We start from the raw sequence: 24,162 nt of genomic DNA, 5'->3' as shown, positions 1-24,162 counted from the left end.
AAAGTATGTGGGTCTCTAGTGTACAGATTACCCTGTAGTTATTTACTGCATCTTGAATATCTCTAAATATCTTTTTATGGCAATTTGATTTATCTACCACGTTTAGATCTAGACTTTAAAAAGTTCTTTTCCTTACACAGTTAACTACATTAGTAATATTAAATTTAAAGAAGTTTAAAGCTGAGGGTTAAAACATGGTATCTCACTATTGTTTCAACTTGTATTTCCTCAGTTACTGGTGAGATTGGTATCTTATCTCTGTACAGGTCCTACTGCTGTATCTGTATACTACCTGCATTATTATTTATAAAATACATATATTTGAAAGTTAGTTTAAAGAAACCCTTTAGCTTTACCCTAATATAACTGCCCCCCCGCCCCCATTTTACATGAATTACTATTTAATTCTTAACAACTACTGAGCGGGTATTGTTATCTGGAGCGAGGTTGCTTGATTCAGGGTCTGTGTGCTTAATCCCTATTTTGCATTGCTTTGCATCACCAGTAGTTTATATAACATACTTTGGAAAGTACTGGTATTATTGAAAGAACAGGAAATTGAACACTAAAAAGCCCTGGATCTACTACTTACTCGTTGTATGGATCTACAGAATCACATACTCTTTGAATCTTAGTTTCCTTATGTGTAAAATGTGATTGTTGCTATTGTTTTGTAGATCTTACTCCCCTTGCCCACCTTAAATTTTCTTATGCTCTTGGAAATATTTTTGTGAGGGTTACCAATTTGGAAAATTTTACAGATGGATTTTTCTGTGATTTTCAATTAAAGATCACTCCTTTCAAAGTAGTTTACTGCCTTTTTCTGACTCTGGGGATCTAAGTCATGTCACTCAGTGACATAAGGATTATTTCTTATAACCTTAATATTGGGGGTAAAAAGTGAAACATTCTAATGCTTATATTTAACATTTGTGCAGTGAGCATTCTGTACTAAGTCTTATATAGAGGAGGCTCTGATTCCACTCTGAACGGTCCTCAGTTACCATTTCTTCTGGAGTGAAAGTAGGCTACGGTAATAATCTAGATATAAGGAAGTGTAAAGATAGACTCTTACTTGGAGGACCAATATTTCATTTCTTGGGGAATTTTACTGTATAAAGCAATAGATTCATTTGCAAATTCACTGTGCTTAATATTTTAAATCTTAGGTTGCCTATAATGGTGATCCTGAAGGTGCCCTTATCCAATTTGCAACATATGAAGAAGCAAAGAAAGCAATATCAAGTACAGAAGCAGTGTTAAATAATCGCTTTATTAAGGTTTATTGGCACAGAGAAGGAAGCACCCAGCAATTACAAACTACTTCTCCAAAAGTAAGAGAGAAATTTGTGTGAAATTAAATGCTTTTCTTGGAACGCTCTTGGCACAGTGGTTTTTTTTGTTTTGTTTTTGTTTTTGTTCTTTTGTTTTTTTGCGGTACGCGGGCCTCTCACTGTTGTGGCCTCTCCCGCTGCGGAGCACAGGCTCCAGACGCGCAGGCTCAGCGGCCATGGCTCACGGGTCCAGCTGCTCCGCGGCATGTGGGATCCTCCCGGACCGGGGCACGAACCCGTGTCCTCTGCATCGGCAGGTGGACTCTCAACCACTGCACCTCCAGGGAAGCCCTTGGCACAGTGTTTTTTAAAAGCAACTTCTCTAACCTGTTCTCTCATTTTATTATGAAATTAATCCCTAGTTTAGATAATTATAAGATGATATGTGTAAAGCCTATAGAACAGTCCCTGTTACGTGGGAGATAGTCCAGTACATGGTAGCTGTGTGTATTCTAGAAACTCAGACTGTGGGTTCATATTGGAAATCCTTCCTTCCCTCTGTTTTTCTCTCTTTCAATCAGTGAGTCAATGAATATGTAAAGTTTAATTGTTTGCAGAGGTGTACTACAGCAGTTTGTTTTTCTGTTTATCTTCTGTTAACTAAAAAAAGAGAAGATAGTGAAGGTCAGATTTTGATTTTTTCCTCTACTTTATAAATATTTTATGCATCTATATACATGCATGAAGGAATTTGGGAGGTGGTTAGGTTTTGATTATAAGCTGCACTTTTAAAACTTTCTCTGCATGGGCAACGTAGTAACAAAATAACAAAGGTTACCTTCCATGCTCATGAACTAATCAACTTGTTTAACATGTTTTTTTTGTTCTGAGGTAATGCAGCCTTTAGTCCAGCAGCCCATTTTGCCTGTTGTGAAGCAGTCAGTCAAAGAGCGGTTGGGTCCGGTACCTTCAAGTACTGTTGAACCAGTGGAAGCCCAGAGTGCCAGTTCAGAACTTCCTCAGGTAAATGAAAAGTCTAACTGTGCCTGTCATGTAATAGGTTCTCAATTAGTTTCCCTTGGTGATCTGAATTATAATTAATTGAGTGTGTGTCTGTGTCTGTGTGTGTGTGTATATATATATATATGTTTTATGCAGAAATATGATGGTCTATTTGTATTTGAACACCACTTGTAAAATTTTTTTTTTTACCATTACCATAACGTTTTCAGTCTACTTTTCCTATAGTATTTGAATCTTAAATTCTTTCCTGTAGCTAATACTTATTTATGAGAATAAATACTTTTTCACTTTGTAGAGGAGACATTTTCCAGCAAAACTGTCTAAAATGTAAAGTTTTAGTACATTAAATCTTACTTTTCCCATCATCTTTTACTTAACTAGAATGCTGTTCCAGAGATAATTATGTAGTAGACTGAACTGAAAGCTTTTGGGAAGGGAAGGCTTAAACCTTGAAGTTACTTATGCAGCTCTCTCAGAACTTTACATCACTTATTCCTGACTCTCAAATTCTCTTCTCCATATGCCATTCCCTTCCCTCCCTTCCACACTCGAGTGACACTTTCTTGTTTCTGCACCCTCAGTCTCTTATGTTTCAATATTTGCTGTGTGAAATAGTTAGGATGTCGTATCCTACTTAGCTAATGGATGCCACCTTGTTAAAATAAGTCTTTGTAGATAATTCCTGAAGAGTAAGATATTGAGATTTTATAAAAACATGCAGAATGTAAATTAGTAAATTATTAGGTACTAAAAAAAAAAAACCCTCTCCAATCCTGCTATCCCAAATCATCATCAAATACAGTGTATTTGGCTATAAAACAAACATACTTTAGGATAGAATGGCGTTTGTTTTAAGCTCACAAAGCAGGCACGTATTTTAACTACTCAGATCTAATATTTAGAATGTACAAACTTTCTACTTGTCAACATAGGATTCTAAGAATGTATGGTTCTGTATCACTGGAGGGGACTTTAGCAACCACCTCATTCAAACCTCTTATTTTACATCATAATTTTCCATGATTGAGTAATACTGTATACTGTTTGTTTTTCCAAATATTTTCTTTCTATCTCTGTCTTTACAGAAGGCCCAAGGTTTTGTTATTAACATCAGTATACTTACAGAGTCAGTATATGTTAGTAGAATCAGAATGTTCAAAATCCCTACAGACTTATATATGTTTGGGGAAACACTGAATATGTCCATTTTAATTTTTTTAGAATGTAACTAAGTTATCTGTGAAGGACAGGTTGGGTTTTGTATCAAAGCCATCTGTTTCAGCAACTGAAAAGGTAAGAAGAATAGCATGATGTGTGTGTCTTGGCTTCATAAATGTTTTCAGGTGGCATCTTAATTTTTTAATTTTTTTCATAGTTCCAAACTCTTGCTTCTTAATTGTATCTTTTATTCCTACCTTTTTGCTTTCCATTTGCTGAAAAAGAAAAATATTTGCCTACCTCTTTTTGCTTTTTGCATCAGCATTTTAATACTTGCTGCTCACTGTATTTCCTTATGCTCCATTCCTTTTGTTTTTAGTTTTTATTTACTATTTTTTCTTTAGAGATATCATACATTTTAATTTGAAAACTCTGACAACCTTATAGAGAGGGCCATGAATTAGGAATTTTACCTGAGTTTGAGCTCTGGCTCTTCACTTACTAACTGCATGACTTTGGGCAGTGCTCTTAACCTTTCTGAACCCTTTTCCTCATCAGTAAAATGGTGATGGTAATATTTGTCTTACGGGGTTTTATGATGATTAAATAAAATCAATTATTTAAAGAGTATTTTGTAAATTAGAAAGAATGATGTAAATAAGTTTTTTATTTATTACAAACAGCTATTGTGTATAGCCTGACAATATAGTTAGTCATTTCTTTTTTTAAATGAGGGGAGCAAATGCTGATTAAATTGAGAACATTTTTGGACCTGTCTTATAGTTCTGTGTAGATGTGTTATTTTTTTCTGTTTAGGTATGAGTGAATGGCCCCGATCTTTAGTCTTTTTTGAGGTATGTCGAATCACAGAATATTAGAATTAGATAATCTTTCTCATTTCTTTATCCTCACCTTAAGGAAGTAGTTTTATGATTGACCTATACACTATGAGTTACTGAGCTAGGACTGGAATCTGGGTCTTTGATTTCTTTCTAGTCCATGGCTCCTTCCATTATGAAGATTACGTGGGAAATTGACATTATAGTTAATTAGAGCATCCCATGAAATAGCTGACCTGCTCTCTTCACTGGTTCTTCAGTATATTATTTTCCTATTTACTGTGTTAAACTTTGGCAATTCTAGAAATTTGAGTATGAATCTCATTTTGTATATCACATTTTCTTCTTGGGCACCTCAGCATTACTTTAAAGTGATTCATTATTTCCCCTATAAATTAGTTTCTCCTCCTAGCCACCCACTTCTGGAAGTGATGCCACCATTTTCCTTGTTGTGCAGTCCAGAAGCCTTAGAGTCATTCACTTGTGTTTGTAGTCCAGTTGTCTCCTTCAGTTCCCTGGCCTCTGGACTGGCGTCCCCCTCTTCTAGTTTACACTGCCACCATTCTACTCTCAGACTTATTTTAATGTTAACTTCGTACAGAAACTTTCATTTCCTCAGCTAAATTTGCTTGATTCATAACTCATCATACCTCAATTATTGTGGTTCTGTTACCTCTGCTTTAGTTGTTCCTTTCTACCCTAATGAGCCCTTTTCTGTTCATTGTCTCTTGCTATTTCCTGCCTCTTTTCTTTTTTTTGATGGTGGTTTTTCTGGAGTAATTTCCTTCTGCCTAACAGATTTCTAGTCATTCTTTCAAAGATTGAAAATCTCTCTAACCTCTACTATGAAACCTCCAGAGTTTTCCATATATGCCCCCCTCCCGAATTTGTGTGGTTTAGTCTATGCCACTAAGTTTAGCAGCATCTAAATATTTACTTTGATTATTTTTATCCTCCTTGATAATACGTAACTAAGGAATAAAGTAACAATATAAGGGCTGATACACTTAGTATAGTGCTGAGCAATTCTGGTGAGGTCTACAACCCTGATTATGTTTAGGATCTGTTTATGTCAAGGTTTGGATTCTGAAATTGAAGTGTACTAATTATAGCTTTTACAAAACTTTTCTAGCGTGTTTTGCTACTTGTTCTCAGTATTGTTTTTTAACATGTTTTGTATCACTTTAGATGAAAGGTGTCCACATTTGGAATTGATAGTATAAATTTGCTAATATAGTTAGCATTAAGTATATTTGTGAAAAATCACTAGTGGTAGTGGGCTATTTATGAAAAAAAAACTACTCAGTAAATATTGTAAAGAATCTTCTAAGGAAAGAAATTATTTACAAGTATGTAACTTCCTGTCATCTTCAGTGAACCTGTTTACAGAATAGCATTTTGTTTTTGCTTATTCTTGGTTATTTCTGTTCCCCTAGTCCATAGGGGTTTTTACTGCATAATCCTTAGAGCTCAGTGATTCAGAGAAGCCTTAGGAAGAGTAGGAGAATGTTCCCCATCATCAAATGTTATTTCAATTTTTTTTTAAATTGAAGGCTGGGAAAAACTCAAACCTTGCATCCAAACAATATCTTTTGTCATTGTTTTTGCGGTATGCAGGCCTCTCACTGTTGTGGCCTCTCCCATTGCGGAGCACAGGCTCCGGACGCGCAGGCTCAGCGGCCATGGCTCACGGGCCCAGCCGCTCTGCGAACTGGGGCGCGAACCCGTGTCCCCTGCATTGGCAGGCGGACTCTCAACCACTGTGCCACCGGGAAAGCCCTTTTGTCATTGTTAAAGCAAACAAGTACACAAATGTAAAATTTTATCCCCTTCCTGTAAATAGCACCCACTAAACTCTCTAGTGATTCTTTGTTATTCTAAGGTTGCATGTGAGAGGGCTAAGAAAGAGGAAACTTAAAACCTAATTTTTACCGCTAAATATTAAGATACTGTAATAGCTATTAAATAGGTATTGTTGAGTAGAGTGATCAGTAAAATGATCTTTGAGTGCCTCAGCTTACTCTAGAGAGATTTATGAAGAATAAAGGTGGCCTCTGCATATACCATCCTGGTTAGTTTTTTATTTTATTTTATTTATTTATTTTTTTAATATTTATTTATTTATTTTTAGCTGTGTTGGGTCTTCATTTCTGTGTGAGGGCTTTCTCTGGTTGCGGCAAGCAGGGGCCACTCTTCATCGTGGTGCGCGGGCCTCTCACTATCGCGGCCTCTCTTGTTGTGGAGCACAGGCTCCAGACGCGCAGGCTCAGTAGTTGTGGCTCACGGGCCTAGTTGCTCTGCGGCATGTGGGATCCTCCCAGACCAGGGCTCGAACCCCTGTCCCTTGCATCGGCAGGCAGATTCTCAACCACTGCGCCACCAGGGAAGCCCCAGTTTTTTCTTTTTAAATAAAAAATTTTTTAAATAAATTTATTTATGTATTTATTTTCGGCTGCATTGGGTCTTTCTTGCTGCATGCGGGCTTTCTCTAGTTGTGGCCAGCGGGGGCTACTCTTCATTGAGGTGCACGAGTGGCTTCTCTTGTTGTGGAGCATGGGCTTTAGTCACACAGGCTTCAGTAGTTGTGGCATGCAAGCTCAATAGTTGTGACTTGCAGGCTCTAGAGCACAGGCTCAGAGTAGTTGCGGCACACGGGCTTAGTTGCTCTGCAGCATGTGGGATCTTCCCAGACCAGGGATCGAACCCGTGTCCCCTGCATTGGCAGGCAGATTCTTAACCACTGCACCACCAGGGAAGTCCATCCTGGTTAGTTTTTTAAAAAAGATTTAGACTGTCCAAATTATCCCCGTAAAGCTCTTCTAAATTCTAAGAAGGTAAACTGACTAATCAGTTGAATATTTAATGTTCTTATATCAGTTTTAGGTATATCAGACTTATGGTACAGGATGTTATTGTTCCTCAACAGGGCTTTTTTTTGGTAATCTAAAAATATATCCTGGTCCCTTTGCATGATGATAAGCTGACATCTGTACCATGGAACTTTTAAAAGGGAAATTGTGTGGCATAATTGAAGGAACATTGCATGTCATATAGAGAATTTGGCTGTTAGGATTTAGCAGCTGACATTCTGGATGATCCTGGATAAGTCTTACTCTCTGTTTCCTTAACGATAAAATACAGTCATTTAGGTAACCCTTTGATTTTTAAAATTTGTATTTGTTGTGTAATTTTGCTATTTTATTATAAAGATTAAGGAAATGTATGATCATTTCTTTTCATAACTGTTACTGACTAATTTTAATTTTAAAAAATGGATTGGCCTCTGTCAGGATTATTCTGTGGATTACTCAGTATTATTACCAGGATTATTTTTCTTACAGAGAAATATGATTTATATAAAATTATTTGCTATGCTGAATTTTCTGGGAACTGAGCTGTTGTAGCAAAAATTGATTACTGACTTAAACATTTTTTTCTTTGATATTAAAAATATTTCTCTGCAAGATCTTCAATCCCTTTGTCTCTTTTAAGCTACTTGGTATTCTTGTAAGAAATAAAATCGTTAATTCCTGAAAATATTTGATAAACTTAATTTTAAAGTAAACTCCTGTTGTCCTCACTAGAATTCCCAGTTAAGTTTTGCTACAGAAAACACATCTGTATGCTGCTTTAAGGGAATGTCATAAGTGAACATTTGAGATTTATTGAAAGGTTGATTATTTACTTAATATAAAAGTTGACTGTATGGTAATTATATATTAATAAGTTTCCTACACATAACTCCTCAGAATACTGTCTTTTTTTTTTTTTTTTGTGGTGGGGGAGCCTCTCACTGTTGTGGCCTCTCCCGTGGCGGAGCACAGGCTCCGGACGCACAGGCTCAGAGGCCATGGCTCATGGGCCTAGCCACTCCGCGGCATGTGGGATCTTCCCGGACTGGGGCACGAACCCGCGTCCCGAACCCGTGTCCCCAGCATCGGCAGACAGACTCTCAACCACTGCGCCACCAGGGAAGCCAGAATACTGTCTTTTTATTGCATTCAAGCAAGGCACTTCTGCTTTAGACACCTGTGAGAACTAGCTTATTGGGAGTGTTGCTTTGGGTCATCCTAACTATGTTTCTTTTGTATATGATTTTAACTTGGGCACTGGTTATTAAAAAATGATACTTGGATGACTTAATTTGTAATAACCTTCTTTTGCAGTAGGTAATTTTTACAAAATACTTTTTTTATTCCGTTTTTATCCATGAGAAAAATCTATTTTTCTTTTTTTTACAAGTACTAATAATAGTCATGGCTTGTAATATTTTATATAGGAAGTAAGATAAGGAGGTGTTAATGGATTATAACCTCTATTTTATTGGAGAATTGGCTTTTATCTTGGGAAGTAAGAGGTGTTAGTGATGTATATTTTAACAACAAAGCGTGTGATACTTTTCAGCTCATCTTGTGAATTGAAGAGAGCTTTGATACCCGACCTGACAAGTGTACTACAAGAAATGAAAATTACAAGCCAATATCTCATGAACATAAATGCAAAAATCCTAAGTAAAATGTTAGCAAATGTACAGTGATATGAGAAAGATAATACATCCTGACCAGGTAGAGTTTATTCCGGAAATGCAAGGTTGATTTAACATTTGAAAATCATTTATTTCACCATATTAACAAAATAAAGGCTTGGGAGGAGGGATGTGGTAGATGTTGGAGGGAGGGAGAAGGACCCCATGTGATTATCTCGGTAGAAAAAAAATGTGATAAAATTATTTAGTCACATTAAACATTCTGCAAGCTAGGAATAGAAAGAAACTTCCTTAATTTTGACAAAGTATATTTGCAAAATAACAGACCCCTACAGTTAACATATTCAATGGTGAAATATTGAATACTTTCCCCCGAGATCAGGAACAGCAAAGGATGTCCACTCTCGTCACTTTTTTCCAGTAGTATAGGGCCTAACCACTACAATAAGGAAATGAAATAAAATAAATGGCATAAACGTTGGAAAGGGAGAAACAGAACTGTGTTTACTCACAGATGATATATATGTAGAAAATCCAAAAGAATTCACAGGCGATTGGAATTAATAAGTGAATACAATAAGGTCACTGGAAATAAGGTCAATATGTAAAAATACAGCACATGCAGAAACCATTTTGAAAATAGAGGTGTGGTTGTTTAGAAAGACCACTGTTTTTATTATATCCTTAGAATTGTAGCATCATCTTTTCTGTTGGGTTCGTTACTTCCCGCCACTGGTTTCATTTTTAATAGATTTTCTTCTCTTTTGTGACAACTCTATCCTCATCTTTCAAAAAATACAGATATTTCTTGTTACTCAAACTCTTACTGTCTAAACTCTGCAACCTAATAGATTCAGATAGTGAGCAATATTTGTAATCATATAGTTCACTGTTTCTAAGACATTTTATTTTCACATTTTTACACCTCTGAAATTGGGCTACATCTTATAGTTGTTGGTATTTATGATTATAATTGGCAGCCTTTTCCTTTAGTAGGGTTATATTAAATTACAGTGTGTCTCCTAGGCAGTGGTATCTTAAGCTCAGTGAAATATATTAGCTGATGTTCTGTTTTTACAGAAGGAAGTTCCTGGAAAAAACAAGGAAATGAGATGCTTGTAGCAATAAAGGAGTCTTCTTACTGTTATCATATACTTTTTTTTTTTTATTTTTGCGGTATGTGGGCCTCTCACCACCGCGGCCCTTCCCGTTGCGGAGCACAGGCTCCGGACGCACAGGCCCAGTGGCCATGGCTCACGGGCCTAGCCACCCCACAGCACGTGGGATCTTCCCGGACTGGGGCACGAACCCGTGTCCCCTGCATCGGCAGGCGGACTCTCAACCACTGCGCCACCAGGGAAGCCCTATCATGTACTTTTATTCACCTTGCAACAGCAATCCTTGGTGTGATATCTGGTATTAATAACAGTACTTGGAAAGGGAGTGTTCCCTACTCACTGAAATTGGAGAAATGCTGAATTAAACAAATTATATGGGTTTCTTTACTTCTGGCTTTCTCACAGCTCTTACAATAATATACATTTTGAAACTAGAAAGTAGGGTTATGATATTGTTTCCAACTTTGAGTATAGAAATCCTTTTTTGGTCACAACTTCAACTTGTTATGGAACCATCATGACAAAAACAGTTTATAAGCAGTCTCTTTCTTCTGCAGATTATCTTGTGTTTCTCCCTTTATAAAGTTATTATCTCACCCTGTATAATCATACAGATTGACATTGTATGGTGTGGTAAGGTAGCATGGAATAACTTTTCCTCTAGAATTACAGAGAATGTGACAAGTTAGAACTAAATCTGTGTCTACTTTATATTTTACTGAATGCAACCATTTCATACTTGTTAGTGATATCTTAAGTATTTTCATTATTGAAGAAAATTATCAAAGTTTGATACACATCAACTGTTGTAAAGAACCTTTATTTTTAAACATCAGCTGTGCTATATGGAACTAGTGTAATTATAGTATTCTAGGTTTTTATTTCATTTAGAGGCTAAGACATTCTTGGATACTTAGAATAGCGATGAGTTGCCTAAGCTTTGTGATGTTCCCTAATCTAATTTCATGATAAAAGATTAGAAAGTAGTGTCCAGATTGCTACTTCTCTGATATACCCAGTTATTTACATTTTAGTAGTGAGAAAGTAGGGCTCTTTTTCTCATTGATACTCTTCTATTTATGTAGTTCTTCTAACCTCTTTTAGGTCATGAACTCCTTTAAGACTTTGGAAACTATGTTTTTTCCTCTGGGAAGTTACACTCTTCACACACATGGTTTCATGTTTAGATTTTATAGCATTCATAGCTCTCTTTGAAGGGATCTCTAAACTCCTTTCCAAGAACCAGTAACCAACCACTCTTTGGAACCTACAACTTTATGCTTTCGTAGGATAAAAAAGGCAGCCTATATACACTTTAATTTTCTTAAATTGACCTTTGTGTGGAAAAGATTATCCACTCTGATCTACCATCATTTCATTTTAACTTGGTGCAAAAGTGTTTATTGAGTATTTGCTGTGTGCCCCGGTGCTGTTCTAGGCACTGAAGATAAAGCAGTGAAACAAGCAAAAAAAATCCCTACCCTCATGGAATGAATTTTTGGGTTTGTGAGGACATTAGGCACCATCAGGTTGAACTTCTTATTTAATGAGCAAACTGAGGCCCAAGAAGGTACCTGAATTTACCCATTGTCTCATAATTAGTTGGTAGTAAGGTTTAGGTACTAGAAGAAGCACAAAGAGGAGAAAGACATGTTTTTTTTGTTTCAGGGCTCTTACAATGAAGATAGCGAGAGAGATATAAAAGAAATTAATATGTCATCCGGTCATTTTTACTAAATATTTTAATAGGAATAATATTTCATGGAAGGACCTAGGTAGAAGAAATAAATGATTAGAGCTTTGTGGAGGTCTGGAGTGGTTGTGCTGAACCTGAGCTGAGTTTAAGGGAATAAGGTCACTTAAAGTAGGAGCAGTGCTAGCAAAGGAATGGAGAGAGAAAGCAATAAGGTTAATTTCAGAAATGTAAATTACAAATGATCATTTTAAATTATTTGCAGGACAGTGTCTGATTTCCTCCTGTGCTGTGTTCTTGTGTACAGTTTTTGCTTTAGTCACTAGGAATACTAGTAATGTATTCAACAACTAATATTTTCTCAGTGATACAGTAATGGCAGTGTGTTTTTCATTGATTTGAAGTTTTTGTATGTTTGCTTTTTGCTTTTCTTCTAAAGGTATATGGTGTTAATTAAAAAAATTTTCACTTTATAGTTTATCCCTCACTCATACCCTTTCTTTCAAATCACTAATGTGACTTAGTTATTACAAATATATAATACTTTTAGTTCAGTGTGCTAGATTTTTTTTTTTTTTTTTTGCGGTACGCGGGCCTCTCACTGCTGTGGCCTCTCCCGCTGCGGAGCACAGGCTCCGGACGCGCAGGCCCAGCGGCCATGGCCCACGGGCCCAGCCGCTCCGCGGCTTGTGGGATCCTCCCGGACCGGGGCACGAACCCGTGTCCCCTGCATCAGCAGGCGGACTCCCAACCACTGCGCCACCAGGGAAGCCCCAGTGTGCTAGATTTTGACAGGAGTGCTTTAGAGTTTTGAAGGAAATAGTACTCAGGAAATCATGAATGCTTGATACATTTTTTGAGAAATTGAATTTGTATTGGTAGGTGTTGTCTACATCTACTGGCCTAACAAAAACGGTGTATAATCCAGCTGCTTTGAAGGCTGCACAAAAAACCTTACTTGTTTCCACCTCTGCAGTTGATAATAATGAAGCACAGAAAAAGAAACAGGTAAGTATAGTAGTGTACAGAATTTGCAGGTCGGGAAGCTTTTCTGCATGTATGTGTTTTTTCAGTGCTTATCATAAAATAGAGCCAAAAGAAAGGTATATGTTGGCTGCCACTGAACTTTTATTTTCCCTAGTATATTAGTAAATATTAATTTTCGTCTTGGAATGAAAGGCTCTCCTGATTGATTTTTGAAACTTGTGTACTTATTTAAGCTTTACATAGGAAAACTTTGCATTTCATTTTTGTTGCCAAGCTTCTTCAGTTACAACCAGTTCTGTCTTCTTGGGTAATTCCATTTATCGGAAAGGTGCATGGTAAATATTCTAATAATATTTTTGATCCCTTCTCTAGGAGGCACTGAAACTTCAGCAGGATGTAAGGAAGAGAAAACAAGAAATTTTAGAAAAGCACATTGAAACACAGAAGGTAAAATATTAAAGTTAGATTTGGCAAAATATATTTATAAGTATCATAATTTTTAGTGAATTTAATCTTACACTCTATAGATAGTCCTGAGAAACATATTTACTGTAATTGATAATGGTAAAACTGAAATATTTATCAATAATAATGTATATATTAATTGATAAAATGTTGGTGATGAAGTGTATTACATTGTGTAATATACATTGCACAGTGGACTGGGAAATGGATTAGTTTAAATGGAGCTATGACTATCAACTTGAAATGAAAATAAGGAATATTTATCCAGGTATGTTGCTGCACAGTAGTTCAATAGATAGTAAATGGAACCTTTTTCTCATTGTTGACATATGTACCTTTCTTTAATTGGCTTGTGATCCTCTAGTCCTATGTTGTCTGGTACAGCAGCTAAGAGCCACATCTGACTATCAGGTACTTGAAATGTGTCTAATCCAAATTGAGATGTGCTGTAAGTGTAAAATACATAACCAGATTTCAAGCACGTAGTATGAAGAAAAATGGTAAAACATCCCAGTAATTTTTGTTGAAATGTTACTTTTGATAAAATGAGTTAAATAGAATATGTATTTAATTAACTTTAATGTATCTCTTTTATCTTTGTAAGGTTGCTGCTAGAAAATTAAAAATTATGTGGCTTGCAGTATTTCTTTTGTACAGTGTTGCTCTAGTTATGGCATTTAATTAGTGTCAGTTCTTGATTATGTCTGGTAATAAAAGTTATGACACTTGAAAATATTGAAAATACACAAACTTTTTACCTTTTGGTTTAAAATGTATATCTTTTCTAATTTAAATTTGTATGTACTTGATAAAGAGACATCACAATGCTTTACACCCAAAACTGAAACCATCTTGACTCAGAGAACCTATAATACTTTGTGATGTCTTCTCCATATTACCATGTTTATCTTCCTACTTCCTATCTGTGTTGGGCATATTGTTCTCAGCCTAGCCAGTTACTGTTCCCTCTGACAAAGCAAGTAGGTAACTAAATATGCTATTTTTCTAATATCTCATATGGAGGGAAACCGTAAAACGTTTCCTCTGATTCTTTCTGGGTTACGGACTATGTTTGGAGTGGGAATACTTAGGATCAGTAATATCAGCAAGTGGATTAGAGAGTAAGATTGTTGATATTTCAAAATGACAGCTTTTCAGAGGTTGAATTAAATTTCTTGTGGTTGTATGCTTTAAACTTATCTTCTAAGAGACTTAAGTAGTAATACAGTTCTTCACAACGTAAACCAAGATTAAGACTTGAATTGAGATAGTTAGCATCACCAATCTGCTATTCTGCTATCTCAGTGATTGTGAGCCTTGTCATGAATACATAAACTAAAAGTAGCAGTTATTTATATTTACTTTGCCATGTTTGCTTTTTAAATAATAGTAGGAATGTGTCATATATTTGTTTTTAAAAATTTGCCAGATGTTAATTTCAAAACTGGAGAAAAACAAAGCAATGAAGTCTGAAGATAAAGCAGAAATAATGAAAACTTTAGAGATTTTGACAAAAAATATTACCAAGTTGAAAGATGAGGTCAAAGCTGCTTCTCCTGGACGCTGTCTTCCAAAAAGTATAAAAACCAAGACTCAGGTATTTCAGTTTGTATTGTTATTCATATTACTACTTGTTAAGAAAACATTAAAGCACTACATTATTTAAGATTCAGTTTTCCTTTAGCTAATATTCTTTGCTCAAAATTTGATCATTATATACTGCCATTCTTCTCCTTCTCTAGTAATTAATAAGTAAATAAACACAAACAAGCAAACTCTACTCATCTTTTGAACCCTGCACATTGTAGTTAGAAAGTCAGTTGTAGTTAGAAAGTCAGTAATTAGACAAATAGTTATGGATAATCTTGAAAAGGTAGCTAGAGGACAAAACGATATAGGTACTGGAATGCTTGACTGAGGAGTTTGAGATTTCTTTTGTAAGTAATTGGTGGTATAAAATATTAATGAACAGAGAAGTACCAATCTGATGTCACTGTACAGAATGAATGATATTTTCTTTTAATTTATTTATTTTTATTTTTTGGCTGCATTGGGTCTTCATTGCCGCACACGGGCTTTCTCTAGTTGCGGCGAGTGGGAGATACTCTTCGTTGTGGTGCACGGGCTTCTCGTTGCAGTGGCCTCTCTTGTTGCAGAGCACGGGCTCTAGGTGTGCAGGCTTCAGTAGTTGTGGCACGCGGGCTCAGTAGTTGTGGCTCGTGGGCTTTAGAGCACAGGCTCAGTAGTTGTGGCACATGGGCTTCATTGCTATGCGTCATGTGGGATCTTCCCGGACCATGTCCCGAACCCATGTCCCCTGCATTGGCAGGCAGATTCTTTAACCACTGTGCCACCAGTGAAGTCTCCAGAATGAATGATTGAAAGAGAGAAAATTCAGGTAGATTAACTGATTAGATACAAAACAGTGAGCAAGTTAATTTCAGATGACAATAAGTGATTTAAAAAAAACCCCATGGAGTCATACAATACTTATACTTAGTGTGTGTGTATGTGTGTATTTGTTGTGTGTGTGTATGTATATATGTGTGTGTGTATATGTATATATATATAAAATCATGAGTTTATATTGATATTTCTCATTCTAATCTAATACCACAGGGTTCTTCTTTTCTTTCTCTTATGCCATATCTCCCTGTTCCCATGATAACAACTTGGTTCCCACTAACATCAATACAGTATACGTTTGTACAGTCCTGTAATCCATTCGAATAGTTCCAGAATTGCTAAAACAATACCACTTCCAACAACTAACTAAATATAAAATTAAGAATTTGTTTGCATTCTTTACAACCTCATAATATACTCCACTAAGAGTATAGAGTCAGACCCGTGGTGTAGGATCATGTGTTTTTCCGTTCATGTGGTTATGTTATTAATATGATAAAGTTAGGTTTATTTCTGTCTGTATTCAGTTTTGGATTGCTCTCCCTGTCATTCTTGCTGATTTAATTTTATTTTTTGAATAAGTAAAACATTAACATGATTCAAAAGTTATACTATATAAAAAGGTTTATATAAACGACCATTCCCCTTTGAGCCCTGACACTCTGTTCCCCACTCTTCCCTCCCTCTTGGTGTGTGTGTATGTATTCTTTCTTACGTAAAAGCATACTGTATATTCCTCATTAACACCTTGGTGTTTTGTTTTTCTTTTATTTCCTGAAAATTACTCCATATCAGTCCGTAGAAATCTCACTCTGGCTTCTGTATGGAAAATGAATTATAGGGAAATCAGTGGAAGTGGGAACAAGTTAGAAAGCTGTTGCAGTAGTGTAGACCAGAGGTGACTGGTGGCTTGAACTAGGATGGTAGGACTGGAGATAGAGAAGAAATGTATGGATTAAATGAGAATGTGTAAAAAATTCTTTGTAAAAAGTTTTGTATAAATGCAGGATATTAATTGTCATCACCTAAAATATTTATTACTATTTTCTAGATGCAGAAAGAATTACTTGACACAGAACTGGATTTATATAAGAAGATGCAAGCTGGAGAAGAAGTCACTGAACTTAGGAGAAAATATACCGAATTACAGCTGGAGGTATGTTTCATGATAGCCACACAGTACGCTAAAGAGGAGTAGTTACAGTCTTGATGGTTTATTTGAAAATATATTCCTCTCATTCTGGTCAACAGTCGTTGGCAGTCTCTGGCAAACATATTGGGAGTTGATGTATAAAAGAGGGAAGAGGTTAGCAAATCTTTCAGAGCTAATAGAAAATCTCTTAGTATTTAATGAGGGGTGATAGCCATTCTACTTTTATACACAAGTCCCTCTAATTCTAGTGAATTTTGTTCCTTTTCTATTTCTGGTTTGTTTTTCTTCCTAGGACCAAAATCTATTAAAGGTTTTCCTTTATTCTTAGGGAGATATTCTGTGCATATATAGGCTGTTACGTTGAGTTCCTATAAGGATCAGACTTTTAGTGGTAGAATTATATTGAAGAACATGCTTACTTAAGTTTTACCTATAGATGGTGCTGTGGATGTTAAAGAGAAAAAAACTAACTTCTTATAATTTAGTTATATGATTATTTATGTAAGAAAAATCTAGTAAAATTGATCTCTATACATGAGAATTTTTAACATTTAGCAAAAAGATGTTTAAGAATCAGAATTACATTTTGAAGTACAGGGACATTTATGTCATTAGTGTAGTTGGTACTTGTCTATATTTATCGTTGCCACAATTTAATTTTTTGTATTTTAGCTTATTCCTTTTGCTTAATCTGAAAATAATGCTTTTTTTCCAAATTCGTTAGCAACTTGATTTTCTTTTTCCAACATAGTAGAAATCTGTATTGAGTACTGGTATCCAGCTATTAAAGACTTTAACATTTAGCAGCCATTGTTCTTGTCTTAAGGCTCTTGTCTTGTCTGTCATAGGAAGCCATAGGATGGTATATTAAACCTTCATATATTTTGCGTTCTCTGGAAAACTTATATGGTTGTCTGTGTGTCCTGCCTAAGATAACACGTTTTGGAAAAGATAGGTTCCTTTTATGTTAATATAGAAATTGTGTTTTCACCATTCTGGAGATTTCATGCCTGTGTTGATGCGACTTTAAAAAAATACATTATCATTTAAAAAATTTTGGCCCATAATTTTAGCAAATAAATAATAGTATTACTAATATCCTTTATATTATTAGTCCATGTTTTCATTCTTTATCATGATATAGCTAAACACTGAATGACATCTTCTGTTTTTCTTTTATGATGGCCAAACTTCAGTTTGCAATTAATATTAGTATATGCAGTAATGCAGTGTTTGCCAGAGTGTGTTCATTCACCACATCAATTCCATATTTTGTTAATAGGTATTAGTGAAAAAAGCTTTTGAGGCCAAATAAGTTTGGAAGAGGTTATAGTAAACATGTGTGTTTTTTTTCCCCACATTCTATTTTTTTTTTAACATCTTTATTGGAGTATAATTGCTTTACAGTGGTATGTTAGTTTCTGCTGTATAACAAAGTGAATCAGCCATATATATATACACACATCCCCATATCTCCTCCCTCTTGCGTCTCCCTCACACCCTCCCTATCCCACCCCTCTAGGTGGACACAAAGCACCGAGCTGATCTCCCTGTGCTATGCAGCTGCTTCCCACTAGCTATCTATTTTACATTTGGTAGTGTATATATGATCATGAGTTTTGTATATGGTTTTCTAGAGGCTTGTAATTTGTGAATCTCCAAAAACACATGTTTAAATACTCAATATTGCTCAAACTGACTTGTCCAGGGACCCCTTTTTTAAGGAGCATTTTGAAGTTCCTAAGTATACTTTTGTATATGCTGTGCTGTTATTGACATTAATCCTTGACCTTTGAAGTTTATCATTTGGATTTTAGATGATTACTTTAGCTAATGTTAAAATTAACTGTTTTGAGATGAATAAACTAAAATATTTGTACTTGCAGAGATTTTGGCAGTGGTGCCTGCTTGACATTCTCATTTGGATGTCTCACATCCTCAGGCTCAACATGTTCAAAATTGTGCTTATTTTGTCCCTAAACTCATCTACACAATTACCCAAACCAGAAATCTGGGAGTCATCATTGATTTCTCCCTTTCCTTCAGTATTCATACACATTTAAACCAAGTTTTATACATATTACTCCCCAGTGTATCTTTTTTTTCTTAGTTAGTTAATTAATTAATTAATTAATTTTTGGATGCGTTGGGTCTTCGTTGCTATGCGTGGGCTTTCTCTAGTTGCGGTGAGCAGGGGCTACTCTTCATTGCAGTGTGCGGGCTTCTCATTTCAGTGGCTTCTATTGTTGCAGAGCACGGGCTCTAGGCACGTGGGCTTCAGTAGTTGTGGCTCGTAGGCTGAGTAGTTGTGGCTCACAGGCTCTAGCACGCAGGCTCAGTAGCTGTGGCACACGGGCTTAGTTGTTCCGTGGCATGTGGGTTCTTCCCAGACCAGGGCTTGAACCCCCCTGCATTGTGCAGTACGTGGGCTTCTCATTGTGGTGGCCTATTGTTGTTGCTGAACAAGGGGTCTAGGTGCGTGGGTTTCAGTAGTTGTGGTTCACAGGCTCTAGCACGCAGGCTCAGTAGCTGTGGCACACGGGCTTAGTTGTTCCGTGGCATGTGGGTTCTTCCCAGACCAGGGCTTGAACCCATGTCCCCTGCATTGGCAGGCGGATTCTTAACCACTGGGCCACCAGGGAAGCCTCCTCAGTATGTCTTAAATGTGTTTATTTTACTTCTCTCTATCTCCATGGCCACCATTGTAGACTAAGCTTCTATCTTCAGTTGTTGGCGCTCTTGTAGTAGCCTGACTGGTTTCCCAGCTTGTTCTCTTTTCCTTTTACCAGAATAATATTTTAAACACTGATTTGATTACATCACCCTACTTCTGAACTTTAGATGTTTTCATTGATTTTCATGGCTCTTGGGATAAAATCAAAATGTTTAACGTGGTTCTTAAAGTTGTTCATTATCTGGCTCTGCCTGTCTCTCTAGCCTCATCTCTTCATCACATGTGGTCCAGCTGTACTGGATTTTATTCCTTCTTAGAAGTACCAAGTTCCTTTCAGCCTTGGTTCCTTTGTTCATGCTCTAACCCCCACCCCTCACCCTTGCCTTGCTTGTTCTTTGTACCTTCTTTGATGCATTGAACAAATATTAAGTTTCTACAATCTACTAGCTGCTATTTTAGGTGCTGGGGATAAAGTAGAGAGTAAAACAAGAAAAAAAATTCCTCATGGAACTTTTATTCTAGTAGTTTATTCATTGCAGATCTTTAATATTCTATTCAGATCTTTAAGTAGAGCATTTCCTCATATTTTGAATCACTTCTCATTAATATAATCAAATAACTAGATTGCTTAATGTCTCTAGCCTTCTAGGATTTGAGCTACCTGAGGGTAAAGACTAGACCACAGGAAGTGCTCATTAAATATTTGTGGAATGAAGGAATGGTGTGCTATTCATATAGAGCGATAAAGTGGAATATGTTACTATGCTACATTGGTTATATGATGGTATTAGTGTAAATGATCAAAATGATGAATTTGAAATAACTGTACATATTGAAGTCAACAGGCAAACAAATGGAAACACTGTATTTGAAAGCCATAACTAGAAAAAATACACTTATATATATAGGTATCTTGTATGTCTACATTATGCTGACTTCTTGTTTTTTAATAGATTTATTTATTTGTTTATTTTTGGGTGCGTTGGGTCTTTGTTGCTGTGCCCGGGCTTTCTCTAGTTGCGGCGAGCAGGGGCTACTCTTTGTTGTGGTGCACGGGCTTCTCATTGCGGTGGCTTCTCTTGTTGTGGAGCACAGGCTGTAGGCACGTGGGCTCCAGTAGTTTTGGCACACGGGCTCGGTAGTTGTTGCTCGCGGGCTCTAGAGCGCAGGCTCAGTAGTTGTGGTGCACAGGCTTAGTTGCTCCGTGGCATGTAGGATCTTCCAGGACCAGGGCTCGCACCTGTGTCCCCTGCATTAGCAGGAGGTTTCTTAACCACTGCACCACCAGGGAAGTCCCTATACTAACTTTTGAAGTAACATTTAGCTCTGGGCCTTATTTGGAACTCAAGAATTGCTGGTCTTTTTGTGATATAGTTTGATGTCTTAGGGGCTTAGTAGAAAAGGCACATTTATTAATTTCAAAACATTGCTTAAATTAATGTTACTTTGTTTTCTAAATTCATTAGCTGCCTAAATTTGCTTTCACTTTAGAAACTAAAACCCTAACTTAAATTATGAAATCCTTTTGTAGGGCATTATTTGAATATGTAAATATGTATCAAATTGTATAACTCATGTCAGATTGTATGACTTATCTGAGTATAACACTTGGCTCGTGTTAGTAATTGTGATGTTTAACCTATTTGTCTAATCTCTTCTAGGCTGCGAAACGGGGGATTCTCTCATCTGGTCGTGGTAGAGGAATTCATTCAAGAGGTCGAGGGGCAGCTCATGGCCGAGGCAGGGGTCGAGGTCGAGGTCGAGGTGTGCCTGGTCATGCTGTGGTGGATCACCGTCCCAGGGCATTGGAGATTTCTGCATTTACAGAGAGTGATAGAGAAGATCTTCTTCCTCATTTTGCGGTACTTTCTTACTGTCCAACAAAACAAATACTGATAATCATTGTTGGGGATAATGGATATTAAAGGGAAAGTATGAAAATGAAATGAATAATTTAAGCCCATTAATCTCACCAAAGGTTTTGATTAATCTATAATAATCCTTTGTTAATTACTTAAAAAGCAAGCTCTAGTGGTTTTTTGTTTAATCATTGTCTGGAAGAAATGTTACTATTCTTACACTTAGTAGGCCTTCAGATTATGAAAGGAATGATTTAGACCTTATTGTTTCAGAGAGGGAAGTCCTATCATTTAGTTTCATTTGATATTTACTTTTAGGAAAAATTTAGCATAATGCATGGGCCTTCCAGATTTTTAAAAATTAAGATGGAATTTTATTTGTTAATACTGTATTCTTGACCTAGCTAACCTAGAAATGACACAAGACAAAATTTTGGAATATGATCTTGACATTGCCTTTTTTGGTGCCAGGGTATAATTAAAGGGAGTCAGTCTAATTGCAATGGACTTCCTTCTATGAGGAAGGAGAATAAGATTCTAGTCCCTGCTAATCCATTATTTTACTTGGATTTCCTGGGATCTGTTGGGTTCATGTGCAGAATGGAGATATATCTGCCTAAAGCCCTTTTCAGCTTAAATGTTACGATTCTTAGTGATATCCCAAAGGTTAGTTACTAAGCATTGGTCTTGCCTGCAGCATTAGAGTAATTGTTCCGGAGATATAAAGTAAATAACCAGTTCTTTACCCTCAAGGATTTTACATATAATGGTTTAACACAAACCAGTTACACTACAAATAATTTAAAATCAAGTTAAATTTATTAAAACCTGTAAATACTTCAGTAACTTAGAGAAGTATTTTTCACACAGACATACGATGGTGAAAGAACAGTAGAGGAAAGTTTCAAGAGGTAGTAAAGCTGGAGCTTGGGTCTTGAGGGATAGGTAAGCTTATAGATAGGTACACAAATAACTTAACATTTTGAATATTCAGATTTAAATATTTGACAGTTATATTCCAGTTACAAATGTAAAACTATACTTTTTCAGGACATAGAGAGGTATTGAAAGAAATGGTATATGTTTAAGAAATAACTAAAATGATTAATATTTAAGGATGGTGAGTCTGGAAAGTCTTCTGCTTTATGGCTTCAAAGGGAGAAAATAAGGAATCAGCTTTCTAGCTTGGAAATAACTGTAGCTCGATTCTTCCCTACTACACACCCTGTTTCTGCACCTTCCCAAGGGGAAGAAGATCCAGATAACTTAGGTGTATTACATATCGTTATACAGCTAATCAGGAAATTATCAAAGGATATGCTAAAATAATCCAGACAAACAAGGTGAGTTTAGGAATGTGTTTTGATGAGACTGAAATGGTTTTGGTTTTAGAAACAGTCAGAGCCTCTAAATGGATATTCTTGAATGTATTTGGAGATTCGAACTCTTCTCAAAGTTAGTAGTGGTAATTAATGCACATTTAAAAAATTGCCAGTCTTTAAATAAGATAGCTTCTCTATCTCAACCTGTGATTTGGACATATGACAGGTATCAGAAAAAAAATCTACATTACTAAAGGATCATTGATGGTTACAAATTGTGATTAACAAAATGCTTTCTTTAATTTATCCATGGGAACCAGTAGCAGTAATAAACATTACAGCTAAAACTTACAGAGCACTTACTTTGTGGCAAGTATTTTTCTGAATGCTTTTTATATAACTCACCATATTATGAGTATTTTGACAACTCTATGAGGTAGGTACCTTTATTATGCTTATTTTAGAGATCGGGAAAATGAAGCATGAAGAGATTAAGTAACTTGTTCAAGTTTACACAGCTAGTACTAACAGAGCTGGGATCTGACTGATTCTGTGGTTGTTTTCTTTACTATGCCCTACAGAATTTTTCTGTGTGGAGTGTGTGTATTTAATGAGATTGTGGTTATAATTTTATTTGGGGGTAAGAAATAAGGAGGTATTAGTAATGATATATAAAGGACTAAAGTTTTATGTGATAAAGTTGCTGTTTTCTGCTGTTTGCAGAAAAATCTTCCTACACAGGGAAAAATAAAATCCAGCACACCCAAAACAAGCATAATTTAATATGTTTAGCTTTTAAATGTCCTAAAAGAGTGTGGTCTAGAGGAGGGCAAAGTAAGAGTAAAAGCAAGGTCAATTAAAGTTTTGAATCGAAAACTTTTGAATGGAAAACTGGACTCTCATCCTGGTAATTAACTTAGTTACTTTGGAAAAATTACTTAAATTCTCTGAACCTGCCCTCCCATCTTTAAATTGGGAATGATACAAAAAACTCACACAATATTCTGAGGATTAAATATTCTACTTTAGAAAGAATTTAACATACTCTGGAATTGGAATAATGAGTATAGAAGGAATGGCAATAAGGAAGCTCAATCTTTCACCATTGTTTCCCTATTTAAAGAATAGTTCAATCAAGTGTAAGTTACCCTGGTTCTAGAAAGTATAGAATTGTAAATAATATTGGAAAATAGGAACACCCTTTATCATACAATATTACGTCCTAAAATGAATTATTCATAATTTCTTTCTGCTAATCACCCTGAATTGTTATGCATTCTGGGTTATATTTATTGGTATCTTAATATTTTAAAAACCATTAGGATTTTGGATGTTTCAAAATATTTATTTGGAGGAAATACTTTTTTTTAATTTAAAGCAATATGGTGAAATTGAAGATTGTCAGATTGATGACTCTTCACTTCATGCAGTAATTACATTCAAGACGCGAGCAGAAGCTGAAGCAGTAAGTATTATAAATATTCTAATTTATTAAAATTCAGATTTAAATGTTTTATAAATATTGCCTCTAAGTTTTAATCTAAATGAATTTTTTTTGACTTACTAAAGAACTACACTGTGACAGTAGATAGACCATAGGAAGTGGAATTCATGGCTACAAAGAATGTCCTAAAGCAGTTAGGCAGTTTTATATATAACATGAATATTTAGAATATATAGTTAATCACCAAGTTGAATGTCAAGT

The 24,162-nt window shown here is 35.9% G+C and overlaps 1 protein-coding gene across 5 annotated transcripts in view; it reads left to right on the top strand.

Annotated features, from left to right (window-relative positions):
• The window catches only part of RBM26 (RNA binding motif protein 26), a 76,973-nt gene that overhangs the window by 42,620 nt on the left and 10,191 nt on the right, over positions 1–24,162 (top strand). For 2 of the 5 annotated variants that reach the window (XM_007466799.1, XM_007466797.1), the window contains exons 12-20: positions 1,170–1,334; positions 2,166–2,297; positions 3,519–3,590; positions 12,474–12,599; positions 12,951–13,025; positions 14,473–14,640; positions 16,501–16,605; positions 20,938–21,138; positions 23,836–23,922. In XM_007466799.1, coding sequence (XP_007466861.1) covers positions 1,170–1,334; positions 2,166–2,297; positions 3,519–3,590; positions 12,474–12,599; positions 12,951–13,025; positions 14,473–14,640; positions 16,501–16,605; positions 20,938–21,138; positions 23,836–23,922 — 1,131 coding nt within the window. The remainder of the gene's footprint in view (positions 1–1,169; positions 1,335–2,165; positions 2,298–3,518; positions 3,591–12,473; positions 12,600–12,950; positions 13,026–14,472; positions 14,641–16,500; positions 16,606–20,937; positions 21,139–23,835; positions 23,923–24,162) is intronic. The other 3 variants (XM_007466798.1, XM_007466801.1, XM_007466800.1) reach the window with 3 other exon arrangements.

Source organism: Lipotes vexillifer, unplaced genomic scaffold (assembly GCF_000442215.2).
Source record: "Lipotes vexillifer unplaced genomic scaffold, Lipotes_vexillifer_v1.1 scaffold19, whole genome shotgun sequence".
NCBI classification, from domain to species: Eukaryota; Metazoa; Chordata; class Mammalia; order Artiodactyla; family Lipotidae; genus Lipotes; species Lipotes vexillifer.
Note: the sequence above shows the minus strand (reverse complement) of the source record. Positions and strands in the feature narration are given on the sequence as shown.